This window comes from Cebidichthys violaceus, unplaced genomic scaffold, assembly GCF_023349555.1.
Source record: "Cebidichthys violaceus isolate CVI_PGR_0920_01 unplaced genomic scaffold, fCebVio1.0.p SCAF_8, whole genome shotgun sequence".
Taxonomy (NCBI): domain Eukaryota; kingdom Metazoa; phylum Chordata; class Actinopteri; order Perciformes; family Stichaeidae; genus Cebidichthys; species Cebidichthys violaceus.
In genome coordinates this window covers 9178129-9197616 of record NW_027176964.1, presented here as the reverse complement: position 1 = coordinate 9197616, position 19488 = coordinate 9178129, and the positions used below count along the sequence as shown (strand labels likewise).

At 41.6% G+C, this 19488-nt stretch overlaps 1 protein-coding gene across 1 annotated transcript; it reads right to left on the bottom strand.

Annotated features, from left to right (window-relative positions):
- Positions 1-30: 30 nt before the first annotated feature.
- Positions 31-19385, bottom strand: LOC137892581 (collagen alpha-4(IV) chain-like). The gene is made up of 46 exons (XM_068737844.1): positions 19274-19385; positions 18922-19015; positions 18014-18056; positions 14962-15033; positions 14379-14513; positions 14023-14067; positions 13428-13544; positions 12854-12919; positions 12670-12705; positions 12463-12525; positions 12284-12319; positions 12102-12143; positions 11883-11966; positions 11734-11778; positions 11579-11650; positions 11459-11503; positions 11317-11370; positions 10882-10945; positions 9783-9887; positions 9460-9618; positions 9213-9221; positions 9010-9099; positions 8658-8809; positions 8472-8544; positions 8069-8175; positions 7781-7885; positions 7628-7699; positions 6838-6960; positions 6593-6691; positions 6234-6365; positions 5937-6062; positions 5151-5363; positions 4937-5000; positions 4653-4727; positions 4360-4467; positions 3808-3915; positions 3590-3661; positions 3243-3371; positions 2866-2973; positions 2469-2624; positions 2273-2380; positions 1991-2128; positions 1648-1764; positions 1163-1351; positions 756-1039; positions 31-665 (listed from the first exon to the last, which is right to left on the bottom strand). Exons 2-46 carry the CDS (start codon positions 18960-18962, stop codon positions 405-407), a joined length of 4542 nt encoding a protein of 1513 aa, XP_068593945.1. The 5' UTR covers positions 18963-19015; positions 19274-19385; the 3' UTR covers positions 31-404.
- Between the last annotated feature and the right edge of the window lie 103 nt (positions 19386-19488).

The following is a 19488-nucleotide window of genomic DNA, read 5'->3' as shown; positions in this document are numbered from 1 at the left end:
CTGTTGTTTTTCCAAACTGGGGAAGCTATTGAACTCTGAATGACTCGTAGTGTTGAAACTTTTTCAAACATTTTATTTTGAGGAGCACAACTTAGATGAAAGAAGGAAAGGTCTTCAAAATATTTATCCTAAATGACTAGTCTGAAAATGGATTATTACAAAATCATCAGGTAAGGCAGCAAGATGATCAACTATGAAACATTTTCTTTAGAAATAGCACCTCATTGTAAATAATGACAGAGAAGGGATAGAGTGGCAGCAACATTGTATCAGATAAAGGTAACATGTAAATGTAAAGACACAGTTTTGGTCGTATATCAAATATAATCTATCTATGACTCAAAGTGGTCATCAGACTTAGATTCTGAAAACAGAATGACTTCTAAAAAGTGACATGAGGTCCTTTATTGTTCTCTGAGGCAGACATGACACTGACTGGCCTTGCGTCGCTGTTTGTCGGCTGCCTTGATGGTGTCGGGCCTCTGGGTGACAAACTGCTCTGTCTGACTGACGGTGGTCAGCCAAAAACTGTAGAGGTTGGCAAAGTAGTGACAAGAGCCGTGCGCACCCTGGCACTCTATGAAGGGGTGAGCTCGGAAATCCTTAAGGCAGCTTCCAGAAGAATCCAGAGACTGGCCACCACCCTCATCGCCTGCCCCTGTGTGCTGAAGAGAAGAAGTGCAGCAGGGTACACATTCATTAATGAGACAGCATGTTTATTTCATACGCACACGAAAGCTTTCTATCACACCCACCAGGAGGAAAGAGTACCCCGTCCACAGACTCCTCCAGCCAGGCGGGCATGCAGGGACTGTGTGATCCTGGCTGTGAAAAGCCACTGCAGGCGAAGCCGTCTCGCACACCGCACAGCGGCTGATGTGGGAGCTAATCTCCAGGCCAAAGAGGGGCATCATGGGTATGGGAGCAGTGGTGGAGAGCCAATAGGACTTGTCGTTGCGACGGGAGTAGTGACAGGCGCCTTTGTTGCAGTAGGAGAACGGCATGGTGGAGAAAACAGGGAGGCAGGAGCCAGCCTGGCCTACAGGAAGAGGGGGGTAAAAAAAGAGCGAGAGAAAGAATAAAAGAGGAAGACACTCTAAAAACGTATTGACTTATGTATGAACTCAATTCCAACACAGATGCACTTAAAGCTGACCCGTACCCAGATCTTGAGTGTGAGCCTTCTCTTGTCCCTCCAAGTACACCAGACTGTAGCCCACCCAGAGTCGACTGCTTCCTTCAGGGCACAGCGGCACCTGAACTGACTGGCTGTGGATCACCAACAGGAAGCCTGACCTTAATGCCTCCCTTCGGCCTGGGTTACCTGGATCTCCGGGTGGACCTGGGATACCTGGAGGATGGAGGGGATGGTGACATGGATTGAGGATGACAGCGAGGAAGAGAGGAAATTAGCTATTTATCGGAGGTAGTCAATCATTATATCTGCTGCCTCGATTTAAAGAGCAAACATTTTATCAAGAGCTTTCTACAAAAAATCTGTGTCTTTTTTAAGGAGACCGGCAGTTATCAGTCCTGTGAGTTTCTCATATAACTGATGTATTTCATTCGCCATCCTGCCAAAATCCTAATACCAAATTAAACAGTATAAAGTTTTGGCTTGTTACATGACTGCGTCTGATTGTTTACCTTGAGGTCCAGCAAATCCTCGCTGACCAGCATCTCCTGGGTCTCCAACAGGACCATTATGTCCAGCAGGACCAGGTTTGCCAGGGAGGCCCACAAACCCTATGGGGCCCTTCTGTCCTGGAACACACAGACACAAACAAACAAGGACAAACACACACACACACACACACACACACACACACACACACACACACACACACACACACACACACACACACACACAAACACACACACACGCATACACATACAGACAACTGAGGATGAAAACACACAACACAGATATATTCAGACACAGACATGGGAATACATATACATATGCAGAGAATATATAAAACTCTCTTGCCTTTACGTCCTGGAGTCGCAGGAGGACCCCTATCGCCAGGGAATCCCACAGATCCTGGCTGACCACGTGGTCCTGGGAGTCCAGGGGGGGCCATCTTTGTCCTTTCATGGAAATACTCACCAGGAGCACCTTTTGCACCTGGAAAAAAAACATAATGCTTTGATTACCAGATGTCATAACATAACACAACACTCAGTAGGGTTGAATAAATGAGAATCAATTCTTAACTAAAGTAAAAGAAAAAATGTAAAAAAATCTTGAGACATTTTCTATCTCACTCACCTGTGTCTCCAGCTGGGCCCGTTACTCCCTTGCGGCCCCAAGGCCCAGGGACCCCGATATGACCTTTGGGTGCCTGGGGACCTCTAGAACCAGCAGGACCTCTCTCACCTGTCCAAGTGCAGCGACATTTAGAATGCATGCAAGTGAATGGCAACACTGTAAATACTAATGGTAGCAGTCTGGCACTGTAATGTACCTTTTGGTCCTATAAAGCCTGGGTAGCTCTGAGACCCAGGAGGCCCTGGGAGGCCCCCATCTCCTTTACGACCTGGCAACCCTGGGAGGCCATTTGGGCCTGGGTCTCCTTTGTTTAAAATGATGCTACCTGGAGGGCCTGGCTCCCCAGGAGGACCTTAAAACCCAAAGCAATATTCCAGTTGTTGACAAATAGATAAAAGGCACACATACCCAGTTATATATCAACATGCGCACAAGAAATCCCCACAATGTTCACTAAATGGGACCACACAAATACTGAGATGCACATAGACAAACTAATGAACGTAAATAGGCATGCACACACACACACACACACACACACACACACACACACACACACACACACACACACACACACACACACACACACCCACCTGGCGGTCCTGGAGGTCCTTCATATCCTTGGTCTCCGTTGGGTCCTGGCGAAAGCTTGTAGCATTCTTTGCCAGGGTTACCAGGTTGACCTGGAAAGCCTGGAAGACCTGGGGGAAGAAATGCACAAGAGTTAAATACCTTATGTCAGAAAATATATTGCATAGAGGAATTAAAATGTAACCACATTCAATGAAAGGAAGTGAATAAAAAGATAACAAAACATAGCACAGTCTGAGTGACAGAATAATGCATGTTAACAAATCATCACTGTATTATTCCTATTGGACTTAAAAGGATTGTCTTCAACAGTTCCTTTCTCCCCCGCCATTATAGACAGATGCAGTAGATGTACTATTGGTGATAATGAATATGATACCTGTGGCACCAGGTGGGCCCCTCTGGCCCTTGGGCCCATGAAAATTGGCTCCTGGAGGCCCTTGATGACCCTTGAGACCTTTGACTCCAGGAAAACCATCTGGTCCAGGAGGGCCAGGTATACCTGTGCCTTGAAGTAATGAATGAGTACATTTAAGTGTCAATAGTAAAATATCATAACATATTATGCTCTAATGACTACTGACTAAGTAAAATGGCACTAATTAACTTACTTTAATTCTTCAAGCTGCAGCTGACTATATATATACACATGAACAAACCATAACAGATATGCAAAGACATGATTGCTTAACTAAGTTGAAAATTGTGATAAAACACTCTTCTTACCACTTGTTCCTTTTATCCCTTTTGGACCTCTAAGCCCATCCAGTCCATCCAGGCCCGGTGGTCCAGGGAGGCCTACACATATATCCATAGTACAACATAAGGATAATCTTGTTAGGTTATGAGCAGTCACTTCTTAGAGCCCTTTGATACAGAATTCAAGCCAATACAAATAAACTAATAGAGACTTACAAGCCTGTACCCTGACATTATGTTAGTACCTGTATGCCCATATGGGCCTGGTGGGCCCGGGGGTCCCAGACCTCCAGAATCGCCCGGAAAACCTGGAACACCTGGACGACCCGATGGGCCATGAGGTCCAGGGAAACCTGTAGAGGCGCACACATAAAAGAGCTCAAACCAACAACGTGCATATAAGCACAAGATTCAAAGTGCTTGATAAACATTGATGTAATATTTAAGATCTGACTCATATTGTTTTAATGGCTGAAGGACAAAATGAGAATTGTTGGATTCTCATATTCATACCCATATACTGCCATTAAATGACACTTTATGTGCATTCATATCTAAATGTAAGTTAGCTTTATATTATCTGCGAACAAATGATCTTGGTTACTCCCACAATGTTCTTTCAGTTTATTATAATTTTTTTCTCTCTGATGAAATACAACTGTGTGACATCTCAGAATGGGGTGCAAGCTCTTCTTCTCCTGAATCTGACTATAAGCTATGATTCCTAAGTTCAAAGGTAAACAACAGCAGCATTCCTTAATGGCTGCAGTACATAAGTTGTCGCCACTGGAAATCACCTGGTCCTCCTTGTCTTCCTGGTTCACCAACCATGCATCGCTGTCCAGGCTGTCCAGACCTTCCCTGGGGTCCCGGGTACCCTGGATCTCCTGGACTCCCTCTGGGTGCTCGAGGGAAATATTTGTGGATAGAAATTAATTTCCAGTTTTACATCCACTTACAGTATTGTATATAGTCTTGGAAACTGACCGACATCTTCAAGACAAAAATGAATTTGAGTCCCTCCTCATCATTTGAAGTAATTTCTAACTCCTACAGTCTACTGTTCAAGTGTTGCATTTTCTTAACTCACCACTGGGTCCATCCTCCCCTGGCAATCCTTTGGGTCCAGGTGGACCAGGTGTTCCATAAGACTGTCCTCGCTCACCTGGAACAGATTTGGACAGCTTTCAGTCCAACTGAATGACATGGGTATAAAATCCTGAGAGATTTTACTGGGCTTTATTGTTACATAATGCATTTATTAGAACAATATAACATATTGTGTTTAATCTGTTGTGGATTCACATCCTGTTGTATACACTTTTTTCTCTTTTTCTTCCATCATTCAATCATTATCTCTCTCTTTTGACTCACCCTTGGCTCCTGAATATCCTGGTGACCCTGGGATACCGGACTGTCCCGTTGGCCCTTGATCTCCCTTTAACAGACATCAACACATTCAAACTAACATCTAACATCTATCTAGCATCACTCTTGAGATTGACATACAATTAATCATGTGTCTACTAGACAGACAGATAAGCTATCTCTAAAGTTATGAAGACAATAAATTAGGTTCATTGTGTACCAGATCTCCATCATGTCCAGGATATCCCCTTGGACCAGGGAAACCGTTGATCCCAGGGTACCCAGAAGGTCCTGGTATTCCTGCCCTGCCTGGAGCACCAGTGCTACCTTTAAACCCTGGCGAACCAGGCCATCCATCAGGCCCCGAATCACCTGGCACTCCCCTATGGCCCTTTAAGCCTGTAGGTGTCAAAACAAATAAGATATTCCTGTACTATAAATCACAATCTATATTAAGTATGTGTAGTTAAGTCCCTGGGTATAAAGATATCTTGTTTAAATAAGATATGTAAGTTAAGGGACAGCTTCATTGCCTGCAGGTCCTTGTTGCCCTGATTGCCCCTTCCTTCCGGGAAGTCCTGATGGGCCTTTTGTTACATTCACGATCCCTGATGGTCCTCTTAATCCTGGTGGACCACGTACACCTGGATGGAGTTGAGATGAAATGCCCAAATAAAACATCATCCTCATTCATCTTTATCTAATGCTGTAGCTGTATGTCCACTACTGTAGCTGTATACAGGCCGTTTGTTGTACAACTTCTGTGGACATCCTTGTCAAGATCAAGTATCTTATTCATGCTATATCTTTAGGTTATATATATTTTGAAAGGTCTAAATATATGTTTCTGTGTATTACAACACATCCAAAGGCACAGACACATTTTTGATATTTTAGTAATTTCCTGCTTGGTAAATATTTACAATTATCAAAAAAACATTATGCCATGGCACCTGGCAAGACCGAGTATAGCTGTCATAGTCTTGGTATGCATATAGAGACTTACCTTTATTACCGGGCTGTCCTGGGGGTCCAGTGTCACCTGGGCGACCATTAAAGCCTCTCTCTCCTTGTTTACCTCTGGGTCCCGCAGGTCCAGGACGACCTGGTAAACCTCTGGCCCCAGCCCTGCCTAGGTACCCACGTTCACCTACATGAATTGAAAGGAAAAGCCTCATTTCAATCAGGACAGACTACTTTACAGATGTATTGTTGATCGTTCTTTGAGTGTGATGCTACTGTGTAGTTTTAAACTAACATTTTACATGATTTCACATGATTACATGACAGACCAGTGGTTCACCTTTCTGTCCTGGCCAGCCATCGGTCCCAAGATCTCCTGAGGGACCAGCGGGACCTCTTGGTCCAGCTGGGCCTGGCAAACCGGGAGGGCCGGGGAAACCTTGTGGACCCCTGTGTCCATGACCAGGTGGACCTATATCGCCCTTAAAACCCTTCTCACCAGAGTAGCCTATGCAACATTATATCGTTCAATGAGAGAAATATGTTAATGGGTACAGATTCATAAATGTAATCTAGATTTCATCTTGATATGTTTAAGGGACATCATTTTGCTTGCTGCTACTGGATGCTTACCTGGTACTCCCCTCTGTCCAGGGTTTCCTGGAGGTCCTGAAGGGCCTGGAGGTCCACTCACGTCACACGCAGTGCAGGGTGGGCCTCTGGGACCAGTGGCTCCAGGGTCACCATTGTCTCCTGGCTCTCCTTTCCAACCAGGTCGACCAGGTTGGCCTTGTCCGCCTGTTATTACAAGGCAGCGATGATCAACCAAATCCAATGTACAAAAAAGAATGGAAGGTACACTGAAACTTTTCAGTGATATAGGCCACATTAGTTAAGTTGCTGAGTAGTTTGTTTGTGTTCACCTAAATATTAATGAAACTTACCTGGAGACCCAAGGTTTCCAGGAATTCCACGGAGTCCGCTTGCGCCTCGAGCCCCAGGGAGGCCGGGTTGGCCAGTATCACCTGGCCTGGCAGAGAGGACATCTCCTGGGTCACCCTTCCTGCCTAGAAGTCCTGGTAACCCAGGAAGGCCTGAAGGACCATCCAGGCTAATTCCACTGGGACCAGGGTCACCTGGATCCCCATTTAAACCTTGAGGACCTTTTACAAATAAGAGAGATCTATTATTTAGGTTTTCAAAGAGCACTCCTAACCGTATAATTGATGATTAACTGACAAATTCCTTGCAGTGTGGATGTTTTATGATCCTTGAATCTCGGCCCACCAGTGAAAAATGATGATATCTAAAAATATTTGTATAATTTTAATTTAAGACAACATTTAGACAACATTTTAGAGAGTTGTTACCTTGCAGTCCAATCCCTTCAGTTTCACTGTCATCTCCTTTCATGCCTTTCGGGCCTGGGAATCCCACAGTTCCCTGAGCACCATCTCTTCCTGGCTTACCTGGAATCCCTACAAGCGACCAAAGAAAACTTGACTTGCAACATGAATCAAAATTGTTTCAGGGGTCATGAATCAGGTTTATTTCATGACATTTGGCTTAGTACGGTAAATCCAGCCAACTTTGTCATCAACTTTAGACAAGTCAGATTAATGGACATGGCACTTGGACTGGCGATCAAACAATTGCAATTTTTTTACAGTGCCTGGATGCAGTGGTGATGTTTTCTAAAGATATTACTGTATGTGTAACACCTGTAAAACTTACCCGGTGAGCCTGGCTCTCCCTTTGGACCAGGTGATCCAATCTCTTTTTCATGACAGCATTCCTCAGCTTCACCTGGTGACACAAATACAGCATACTTTTTGAGCCCATGACTCTGGCTTGTTGTGTGACTCTCAATTTAAGCCAGTCTCTGACCTGGAGGGCCTGGTCGTCCAGGAATACCGGAGGGTCCAGGAAGTCCCTGATAACCTTTAGGTCCAGGTTGCCCATTAAGGCCTGGAGCACCAGGACCTGGGTGGCCTATAAGCCCTGGAAACCCTTTTGGTCCAGCAACACCAGGGTAACCTTTGGGACCAGGTAATCCTGCATATCCTGCACCCTGCAAAAACATTACCTGATACAATAACTGCAAAACCAAAAAAGTGGACGTTTTTTTTCTGTTCCATAAATTACATATACAGTACTTGAAATGTAAACTCTCACCGGCGTTCCATGGTCCCCTGCAGGCCCAGGGGGGCCATCCAGTCCTGGCCTACCTTCTGCTCCAGGAGAACCAGAATGTCCGGGCACTCCTTGGTTACCCTTGGCACCTTTCAACAACAAAAATAAACTGAAGGTATTAGGCTATCATTTTTTATTAACCCTTAGGCATGTATAAAACGGATCTTTGTTTTCATAGCTTACATAAAGCACAAAGTTACCAACAGACAAATCCAACTTATTTTTTGTTTCATGTTACTCTTGTGCTGAACAGACTTACTGTAGTCTTTGTCAAATAAATCTTGACTTAGAATTCTGCCATTATCCAAGCATTTAAAACATCTATTCTCTTTACTTGTATAATAATACTGTCTATGGTACAGGTTTGATGTTAACAGGTGCTCACCATTAACATCTACCACAAAGGAGTGACCTTTTTGACCCTTTTGTCCTTGTATACCAGGAATTCCTTGAAAGCCCTGAAAGAAAACACAAAAAAGTTAAGTTAAAAAAAAGTCATTGCTGCTAATTTTGATACATGTTGAAGAAAATTGCTGTAACTAATAGTTAGTTAGAGTCCTGTGGTCATTACATGTGGTCCTCTTAGACCCTCGTATCCTTTCAGCCCTGGGTCTCCTTTAAATCCTTGAGTTCCAGGTAACCCTGGAGGTCCTGGAAAACCAACAGGACCAGGGGGGCCTACCGTTCCCCCAGCAGACCTACAGACACATTCCCCTGGACAACCTGTAGGACACACAAGATGACAACAATGTATGGCTATGATGCAGCATATTCGTATACTGTACAACTATACACACTGTATATATAAGTATACTAAATCTGTTCCAGTGAATTCCTACATGATGTTTCAAGAGGATGCTACAGAGAAGAACACAATATCTGCTTGTGGGATTAACTAATGCATATGAACAATCACAGATCACCTTTAAGTCCCTTGAGCCCTTGCTTTCCAGGATATCCATTGGGTCCTATGTCACCAGGGTCTCCTGGGTAACCAGGCTCACAGTAGTAATCTGTGGATCAACCAGCAACAAATATTGAGCGACATTAGTTAAAAAAAACTCAGCAAGTAGTTTTAATGCATGAATTAGTGGACTCCTTTCATTAGAAGTAATTGAGAACTCACCTCCACATCCTGATCAAGAATGCCACATACACAGACAGACAGACAGACAGACAGTACACACACACACACACACACACACACACACACACACACACACACACATACACACATGAGTAAACATTCAAATGAACATGCACAAAAACATGACAAGCTGACAATCATTCAAATAATGAAATTACATTTGTGAGATTAACTAACACATATAGGAAACTCCTTTGAGTCTAATATGAAGGAAGTAATGATATACCTGGAGGACCTGGTGGGCCTGTGACACCTTTAGGTCCGAGGAGTCCTTTAGTTCCCTTTAGTCCCGGAAACAGATTTTCAAAGTTGTTATAACTCCCTGGCTCTCCCTTGTAGCCCTTTGGACCAAGGAAACCTCGTGGACCAGGCAGACCCGGCTCTTCTAGAAAGTGTGGGAGACAAAATGAAAATTCAAGCAAGGTAGGATCAAGACTGACTGAGTTTCTAGCTGTAGGTCAAATCCTGATCAGAGTGAGTGATGTACTCAGAGATATGTAATACATAAAGACAGGTGTAACCAAAAAGTTGAAGATGGAAACCTCTGACCTGATATTGTTAATCCTGGTGAGCCAGGAGGTCCATGCATGCCCATGAACCCAGGGTCACCATGGGGTCCAGGCGTTCCAGGATACCCTCGGTCACCTTTAACACCTGACCCACACAGACATATGACGATTATTTTCATACAGTAATAGTTATTTACTAATATAACAGTTTAAGGATCAATTTATCAATTTAATTTCAAGTGATATTCTACAATGAGTTGTGTATTTAGCAATATTTTGGTGAAAAAATGACTGCAGAGAAGACAAACACTGGAGAAGTGGATTATCCTGCAGGAGTGGTTTGAGAAGGTTCTATAGTTGATACTTTTTGTGACTAACAGTTCAAGTTGACCACAGCTTTAAACATTTCAACCCTCCAGTGGGTAAGTGTTTGATTCTCAAAACATAGTTTCTGAATGGAGTATACTTTAAAGGGGACATATCATGCTCATTTTCCGGTCCATATTTGTATTTTAGATTTGTTAAAAAAAAAAACATATTATTTTTGTCATACTGTGTCTGAATATACCTGTAATCACCCTCTGTCTACAAATGATTCCTTTCAGCACCAGTTTCTTTCAGCCCCACTCCCGGAAAACCCCAGTTTGCTCTGATTGCAAGATAAATATTGTGCACCATTGCAAAGGTAGTTCTCAAGCCATGGGTGGACATACTCTGATGAGAGGCAGTGTGTTCTAATGAGCAGCATGTGACATAGGAAGGGGAGTCAAATCTGAATGGCTTGTTGAATAAAGTTTTTAGATTGGCAGCCCACAAAAAACTGACTGGGTTGTCTTATTTCACAGTTTGAGGGTTGGTTGGCACTCCAGATACCCAAATGTATGTGCAGAAGCACTGAAGTTTTGAATGATATGTCGCCTTTAAACACCCCACTGGACTGTAAGGCTATTTCCAGTGGAGCGCATGTCTAAAATCTCTACAGTGATGACAACATTGTTTTGCCAATGTTCTTTAGTAACATTGGCCAAAACTGTAAGACTAAGATTGTAAACTGTTAACCGTTAAATCAAGAAATCATATTAAATGTTTATTAAATCATATTTCTAATAAAGCTAGTGCAGCTACTGCTGTGGTCTCACCTCTGGCATCACTTCCATTGTGAAAGTTCAGGGCACCGGGGAGACCTGCATCTCCTGGGTAACCCTGTTGGATGCAAACACAGCGACGGTAACCTTTGTCATAAATAGAAAATGCCAGTGATGTTTATAATAATTCTAAAGATGAGAACAGTGATCAGAAATGGCAGGTTTCATCCAGTAATTGTAATTATCCCATTGAGCAACCACCAGAGGGCAGCAGATAACATATCATAAAGATGCCAGCAACCATCTGTCCTGCAGAAGAGTATAGATCCAAGTCATCAATAACTAAGACCTTTTAGTTTCCCTCCCAGCAGCACTTTGCACTTTAAATACAATGGTCATCTTTTACAGACAAGTGGCTTCAGTTTGCAACTGATTAAAGCTTTGTTCAAACTGTGATGTACATTCATTTGATGTTTGTGTAAAGCTCACCTTTGGTCCATTTCTTCCAATGAGACCTGGATATCCTTTCTCTCCATGCAAACCCTGAAAATATATCAATGTATTGAGCCTTAAAAAATTGCCTTTGTATAGTAACCTACAGGGAGGCTAAGGCCTCATGTCACAGGTGTACCTCAGGGCCTGGAGGTCCATCTCTACCAGGAAATCCTGGAAGACCCTAGAGATGGAAACGATGGGGTGAATAACGTACGTCTGTCTAAAAGCATGTTGCAGTTTGAGTTAAGTCACCTACCCTAACTCCAGGAAAACCAAGGATGCCTTGCTCTCCTTTTAATTGTTGGATATATGTGTCTCCTCTACCACCCTGATAAGGAAGAAAATGCAAATAAAATACCTTTCTCTTACTCTCAGACACACCCGTAGGCTTACATACAGGATGAAACTCACGCTTATGCCCTTTGGTCCACATGGTCCAGGAAGACCTCGGTCTCCCTTAGAAGACAATCAAGAAAAATAACACATTTGTCTTTATACAGCTCAATGCAGTAGTTAAAAATAAGCAGTCTAGTACAAATACATGAGAGCTTTGCCTTCACCTTGTAGCCTTTGGGAGGAAGGAAGTCTGGAGGAAATTCTATGACTTCTTCTGGTCCTTGTGGGCCAGGTGGGCCTTGCTCACCCTGCAATATGGAATTAAATGGGTGAAGACGTTTGCTGGATCGGTTGTAAGCACGCTCATAGACCTTCACACAGACACATACACACAGCGCAAAAACCTCAGTGCATGGCTGTCAAAGGCCAAAGTGGTTTCTTACATCGTCACCTTTAGCTCCTGCCAGTGATCCTCCAGGGTCGCCCTACACAACAACCAAAAGATTAGTAAGGTTTTATGTTTGAGTGTGTGTGTGTGTGTGTGTGTGTGTGTGTGTGTGTGTGTGTGCATGCACGCAAGGATTTTCTTTCAGCACTGGCTAAAATTGTGAAACAGCTGACTCACTGGTCGTCCTCTCACACCTTTAGGTCCTTCCAAACCCTAAATGGGAACATTTATCCATGTTCAACATATAAAGATGCAGCATTTCTTATTGTAATGTAGATCATGAATAATAGTGGTCCAATATAGTGCTGCAAACTGTGCATGTACAGTTATATAACAGAAAAATTAAGACGTTTCACCTGAAGTCCAAGAGGGCCAGGAGGGCCAGAGTGGCCTTTTGTCCCAATGACTCCTTGTCTTCCCTGAGTAAAAAAAAAAAAGAAACTTAAATTGAGTCAACTTAACTAAAAGCACGGCGTATGATTTAAATTATTTAATCCTTGCTTCATCTTTTAGCTTAATATTACTGAGGAACACTGCTTTACTGTCAGAATAAGAAAACTTACAGGTAGACCACGCTCTCCATCTCTACCACGATCCCCCTGTAAGATGAAATGAATCAAAGATTAAATTGTTTACAGACACTGTACATTGCAAATAAGCATGAAACTGCTCAAACAGAAATGGGGTTTGACATTGGTGAAGCCCAGTCCATCTTTATCTGAGCCTCTCCGGACCAGAGGAAGTTACCGGAAGCCCTGGAAGGGTAGCACCATACAAAGGTTCTCCTTTAATTCCTTTAGGTCCTCGTAATCCCTGATGAGAAGACACATTACATATTTACCTTAGACACATTATAAATAACTTTGAATAATGTTCAATAAGAATGTTGAACATCTAGTACCGATGTTTATTATTCACTTGGTTAGTCCTATAATATCTGCCTGTTGCATCTGATGAATTATGCAACTAGAGCTTTAGATAAACACCGCCACGATTTTATTTACAAATTTTAAAAAGCGAATTGCTGTTTGGAGACCAGCTAAAAACTCATGCCTCAGTTCTACATGTCTAACCCAGACCTCCACAAACTTAATTATCTTTGTGCTATTTGAATGTCACACTACTTTACCGATTTGCCACTAAATCAGAATGCTGGCATTGGATGTGAATCTTACTGCAGAACTATCAAAAAAGAAAAAAAATCCCATGTGCTTTACTTTGCTGCATACGTTTTGTCGAAAGGCTGGAGAGGGACATTTGAAGGTGTCACTACTGACTGAATAACGGCGAACAGAAACATCAGAGCAGGAGCTCTACTCACCGGCGACCCGTGGAGACCATCCAAACCAGGAATACCAAAGACTCCTGGTCGACCTCTTGTCCCATTACAGCCATCCAACCCCGGGAAACCAGGGTCGCCGCCTGCTCCAGGGTGGCCCTGAAGAATTTAGTACAGTTATTGTAGCGACGTATAATTGCAATGCATCAGAGGCTACAATTACAACCTCTTTGACTCCAGTTGAGAATGATAAAGAAAAGCATGCCCTACAGCATTCATGGCTTCAGGCCTATAGTTTATCTTTAATATTTCATAATTACATACTGGTTACGGTGAACAACTTTAGTTTGTATTAAACACAAACACTTGAGTAGTGAAGAGGCAGCTGCATTGGGCACAAAGTAAAACGAGGCTAATCTACAGTGAGCCATGATGTGGCCACTAGAGGGCACACCAGACACATGCTTCAAATCACTGCACCATTTACTGTGGTAAAGTTGAGCTGTGCAGGTTTTGGGAAGTTGGTGCAACCCTCCAGAGGTTTACACACCTCTACGGGATTATCATTGTCATTTTGAGCTGCATGTGTCTTTTTCTGATTTGTAGATGACATTTTCGACAACATTGGTTTACTTACTGGTGAGCCATCATTACCAGGAAAACCAGGAACACCGGTCTTGCCCTAAAATGTAAAATAAAAAAGAATATGGGCACCATTCATATATTAAAGGGCTATATTGCCTTATTCACTACCAACCCCACCCTTTCTTTTTTCTTAATCACTTTTTTCTTAATCACTGAATTAATTAGTGATATAGTATATGTAATATAATGTATTTATATTACATATACACACATTTTGTATAATAACGTAGACTTATTGTGATCATTAGCAATACTTTCTGCCTTGCTTTCTGTCTGTTTCTATCTTAAAACACACACACACACACACACACACACACACACACAAACAACATGAACATGCACACTAACGCGGTCTCCTTTGGGCCCCTCTGGGCCATGTGATCCCTCTGCTCCCCTTCTGCCCTTCTCGCCAGGTGACCCTTCACGTGTCTGTGGTCCCATTAGTCCCCGGGGCCCTTGTTGGCCTGGCTTCCCTGGAGCTCCCTACAAAGAGAAAAGTCACATATATAAAACTTTAACTTTTAACTTCTGTTGTTGTGAGTGACATTTTTAGGATTACGATTTGTTTTCCCACTCAAGGATCAATGAGTTATCTGTGGATTGGTTTCACATCTCTATCTGCAACCATGGATTTAGGATTGTCATTTACAACTTTGACTTAAGTCTGTGGAACAACATTTGTCAAATCATAGAAATTAATCATTATTATCATCAATCATTATTATTCATCATCATTTTTTTTCTGCTAGTCAAATAATTAATAATTGAGACATTGAACATTCAAGGTAATTTTGGAGAAATTAATGTGAATATTTCCAGTAGTTTATTAATATCTTTCTAATGAGGAAACAAACTACAATTCAAAATATCAACCATACTATTGTGAGAGTAATTACGTGCCAATGCATGAGAAGAAAAGGTTCATTCATACCCGTGCACCTTTAGCAGGAAGACACTGACATATAGAGCAGTTTCTGCCTTGACATGGACCTTCAATTTCCCCCTGAAACAACAAACAGACTGATCATTACTACATTTAAGAGAAAGAGACTGAGACTGGCTGAGGCTACATGTGTCTCTAAGTAGAGCAGAAAACAGTAAGGGGTTAGAGCAGACATCAGATAAGGTTGTGTTATGGGCATTTCTGACTTTCCAGAATATTGCACCTTTGAGAATAAGCCTTGAGAATTAACACATTTCCCTACGGAGACTGGACAGTCCTGATTAGAAAGCTTTAAACAAATCAATGGTCTCACGTAGACTTGGGTAAATAATGAGCACTCTGACCTTGCTGAGAAAGAAAGCTCACACAACGCTTCACGGCTCTCACAATGCACTAACATCTTGCTAAAAAACTAGTCCACACCTCGAGATGCCAAGTATTCCCACCGCTGTGTGTGTGTGTGTGTGTGTGTGTGTGTGTGTGTGTGTGTGTGTGTGTGCGTGCGTGCGTGTGTGTGTGTTTATATGCCTGTGTGTGTCCGGGGAGTTTTACAGTGTCTGTCTCACAAACATTTATTATGTTTTCTCAAATCTTACTAAATATTTGGATAAGTTTATGCTGGTGCAATTTAGTTCAGTTGCACATCTGCTGTCCCACTTTCTATTTCAGTCCAAACATTCATGGGTATCTCCTGCATCAGTCCCAAAAACATACAACAGTTGGCTAAGTCTTGGACAGGCCATTGAGATTCAGAGCATCAGCCAAATTTGGAACACTTAGTGAGAAGTAAAAAACACTGGGATGTCTCCACTGCCACACGACATAGCAGCTAAACAACAATTAGTATAAGCTACGTCCAGACCAGCTTCCAACTAGTTTATATGTCAAAAAAGTGTCAAATAAAAAAATGATTAAGTGCATGTAAATGGCATTGTGTTATCATTAGCATATTAAAACATGTGACACAACAGTAAGAGACAGAGTTATTTTCTGAGAATGTGAAGTTAAAAAAATTAAGCACATTGAATGTTTAATGTTTAAAAGTGAATTTTCTAAACCGGTATGTTTAAACAGCATAAACAATTTAAATACCTGGCCTAGGAAGCAACCATAGACTGTAGGAAGCAATGCTATTGCTGTAACGTTAGCTAGTTACGTTAGCGTGGTAGTGTCAAGCTAGGCCCTGAATGTCCATCAAGAGGAACAAATTGGGTTGGCATTGGCATTCTTGCTGATTTTGCTAACGTTAACGTAAGTTACTTCTGCAGTGTTAATCTACCTTGACGCTTCTCTGGTTAACATAGCTATTAATATTAGTGAACGTTAGTTTATTAGCAAATTTTATGTTTATGTCCTCCCTTCTCCAATCAGCGCAGAGGTAGGAGTTGTTTTGTTGTGTAACGTTACAGTGGCGTTTTGGGTGGAAAGGAATGGTGGAGCAATAACTCACGCTACTTTGGACAGATGTGAAACCTGAAAATTAAACCATTTAAAATAACAGTAACGGCTATTTCACATTTTTCCACAATTTTCAACAGGTGATCATCTGACCGGGGCACATAACGTTAACGTTACATGCAGTCTCCTCAATTTGTCGGTATGCTGCTCAATTCACCGTTTGTATAGGCTGTCGATTTGGGTAACGTTAGCTATCTAATGTTACTGTATGTTTCCACCATTGCCAAAGGATGTGGGCATACGTATTGTTTTTTTCCCAGGCTTTGAGTGCTTGATAGCGGCGTCTCAGCCAATCCATTTAAAACTCAATTTTAAAGCTTTTAGATCCTGACACTGACCTTAAACTGTAGAATGTTGCAGACAGAGTCAACTGATATGCATTAATTCATGATTATATTAATGTCAAAGTTATTCAGTATAATAAAAGCACACCTGTTGCCAGCAGGTGTGACTTTGCATCACTTTTCCCACATGACCCGTCACTACTGGTTGTAAATGCGATTTGTAGTAAAATCAAAGGTGCTTCAACACAATTTTGGCTTGCTATCTGGGGACATGTGTTTCCAGCTAATGCATGTATCTACATCTAGATCATATTTCTAAAACCCAATGCCAATATCAATATTAATATTATATTAATTGTTTGTCTTTTACAAAGTGCTTCACATAAAAAAACGTTTCAGATTATTATTCTCTTAAATTAGTTTGTTTTAAAGAATTTTACCCTGATATACACTGAATGGGACATTTTTCATTTGAAAAATGTGTCCTTGCTCTCTAGTGGACAAACTATGAAATAATGACACTGTCTATAGATTATCTTAAACATACATTATTTTGGACATTTATATACTGTTTTTTTTTGTTACTTATACTGACATATAAACCAATACAGGATTTTCTTTCTGGAAAACCATTAACCAGTACCAACTATAGTCTGCTTTCTCTGCTTGTGACATTCACATTGGGTTTGAAAAAAAAAGTGTACAGTATATACACTTTTTTTCTTAACATCAGGTTCAGGACAATATTTGCATTGAGTTGATGGTTTGTTATTTTTGACAGGCCTAAACTACATTCCAGGCTACCGCAGTAGCAGCAGCAGTGTTTACAAAAATGAAGTTGTCATTAAACTTTACATGATGTATTTCAATGCGCTTCAGTACAACTTCCTCACAGTCATCTCAACAAAAACTAATCTTTTTTTAAATTGTGTTTATGTCAGGGCTATTTCACAGCTTAGCAAGTGCATGTGTTTCAGACAGTGTAATTTTCAAGCATGTTTTATCTATTGAGGTGCTCGTTCCACTTGATAATTTGAACATAGTCTTGAAATCTCTTCGAGGTAAAGGTGCTCCTCTTCATTGTTCTTGTTCTTCTTCAAGAGCATATGTTGCTGCATTTTGAATTACAGTAAATGTCTGCTGTGTCTTACAATGTGTTGGATGTCTGAGTTTGAGAGGAATGCACATGCATAATGGTTGTTCTCAGCATGATAGATTTGAAGGTTGTCATATTAGTGATATTATGTATAAATCTAAATGAGTGTGTTGTAATGAAGACTTATAAAGGAAAGTCTTACTGCATTGAGCTGCTGCACAAAGATGACCAGGACAAGGATCCACCTGTGAATGTAACAGTGGTAATAGATTAGCTGTGGTCTCATTTAGCTCCAGCTAATGAATTCCTTTGAATAACTGCTTCATAACCAGTGTGACAAAACGAGACAGGATTTGTGCACGGTGAAAGAGGAAATGCTGGCTGGCCTGCTGCCAACACATTGCAAACCTCACAGAATTCATGTATTTTGTTCATGAAAATTAAATCTGAACAAGAAAAAAGTCCACTTGATGAATTGTTGCACATTAGCTTATTATGTGCTGCTCTTGTCTGCAGGTGGACTAAAACTCCACCCGTAGAGACAGAAAGTGAAAATAAAGTTTTCTATGCAAACTCATCACACTGCAGGCGACACCACAAAGTGAAAGTCTGTGCCTGTGTGTGTGTGTGTCTCAGTGTAGTGGAGGTCACTTTCTACACAGCGTCTTCAAACTGGAATGCAAGTATATGCAGATGTGTTGAATAGCTGAGTAAACAAGCAATAAGAGTGTTTGTCTTCAGGTGAAAAGGTTTACAAAGTAGGGGATGTGAATGCCATCAAACTTAATGAGACATATCTCCTTGTGTTTACACTACTAGGGTTCAAGACACACACATATATACACATACATATATATACACACATACATATATATATATATATATATATATATATATATATATACTGTATATTCACTGCAGATGAAGGTATTTTTTAAAGACAACTGAGGTTTTGACAAAAATGTATTCGTTGTGATATTAGCAGTGTGTCTTTGGACACCAGGTCTTCTAGATATGGGTGCTGTTACGGATAACAAAAAGATATAATATGCATGTAACATTGCTCTTATTGCTAATAATTCTTATTAATATTGTTGCGGTGAGACTCACCTGAGAGGGCACAGAGTTACAACAGTAACTGAGGATCCCATCTCTCATCTCATTGGTCTGCTAAACAGGTGAGTATTGGCCTCAGTGCTGCCCCCTGTGGTGGATAAAAGGAAGCATGAAACACCAAAGACACCTGTGAGCGTTTGGAGAGTTGATAATATGTGATGGTTAAGTCTAACTTCCTTTGAAGTAAAATGTAGTCCATGCACTTATTCTAAAATCTAAATATTCTACTGATCAAGAAATAGAAGGTCCTTCCATCCAGGTTATATCCTTTAGGTTTGAAAGTTATACCCCATGTAGTCTATAGGTAGCAGTCCATCGTGCACATAAAATAACATTCACTACTCACCCAAATTCAGGAGCTCAAATGAATCTTCATGAACGCTTCAGTGCATCCTAGGCAGGATAAGCTCCGACAAAATTCAGGCTAATCTCCTGCCTCCGTATCAGTGAAAACCAAACAGAGCCACTGCCACTGTTTGTAAGTTCTGGGGATGAGACGAGGAGAAGGATGATGACTGGGGTTGACCGCATCAGTGAGCTGAGACCACCCCCCTCCTCAGG

What these genes read in the sequence shown, in the direction of transcription:
- LOC137892581 (XM_068737844.1), bottom strand. Translation starts at nt 18,962, where the DNA reads ATGGGATCCTCAGTTACTGTTGTAACTCTGTGCCCTCTCAG. An exon ending in AGGACAGCCCGGTAATAAAG is followed by an intron (nt 5,364 to 5,936) that starts GTAAGTCTCTAT and finishes TGTGATTTATAG; the next exon opens with TACAGGAATATCTTATTTGT. An exon ending in CGGGGTACTCTTTCCTCCTG is followed by an intron (nt 666 to 755) that starts GTGGGTGTGATA and finishes TCTTCTCTTCAG; the next exon opens with CACACAGGGGCAGGCGATGA.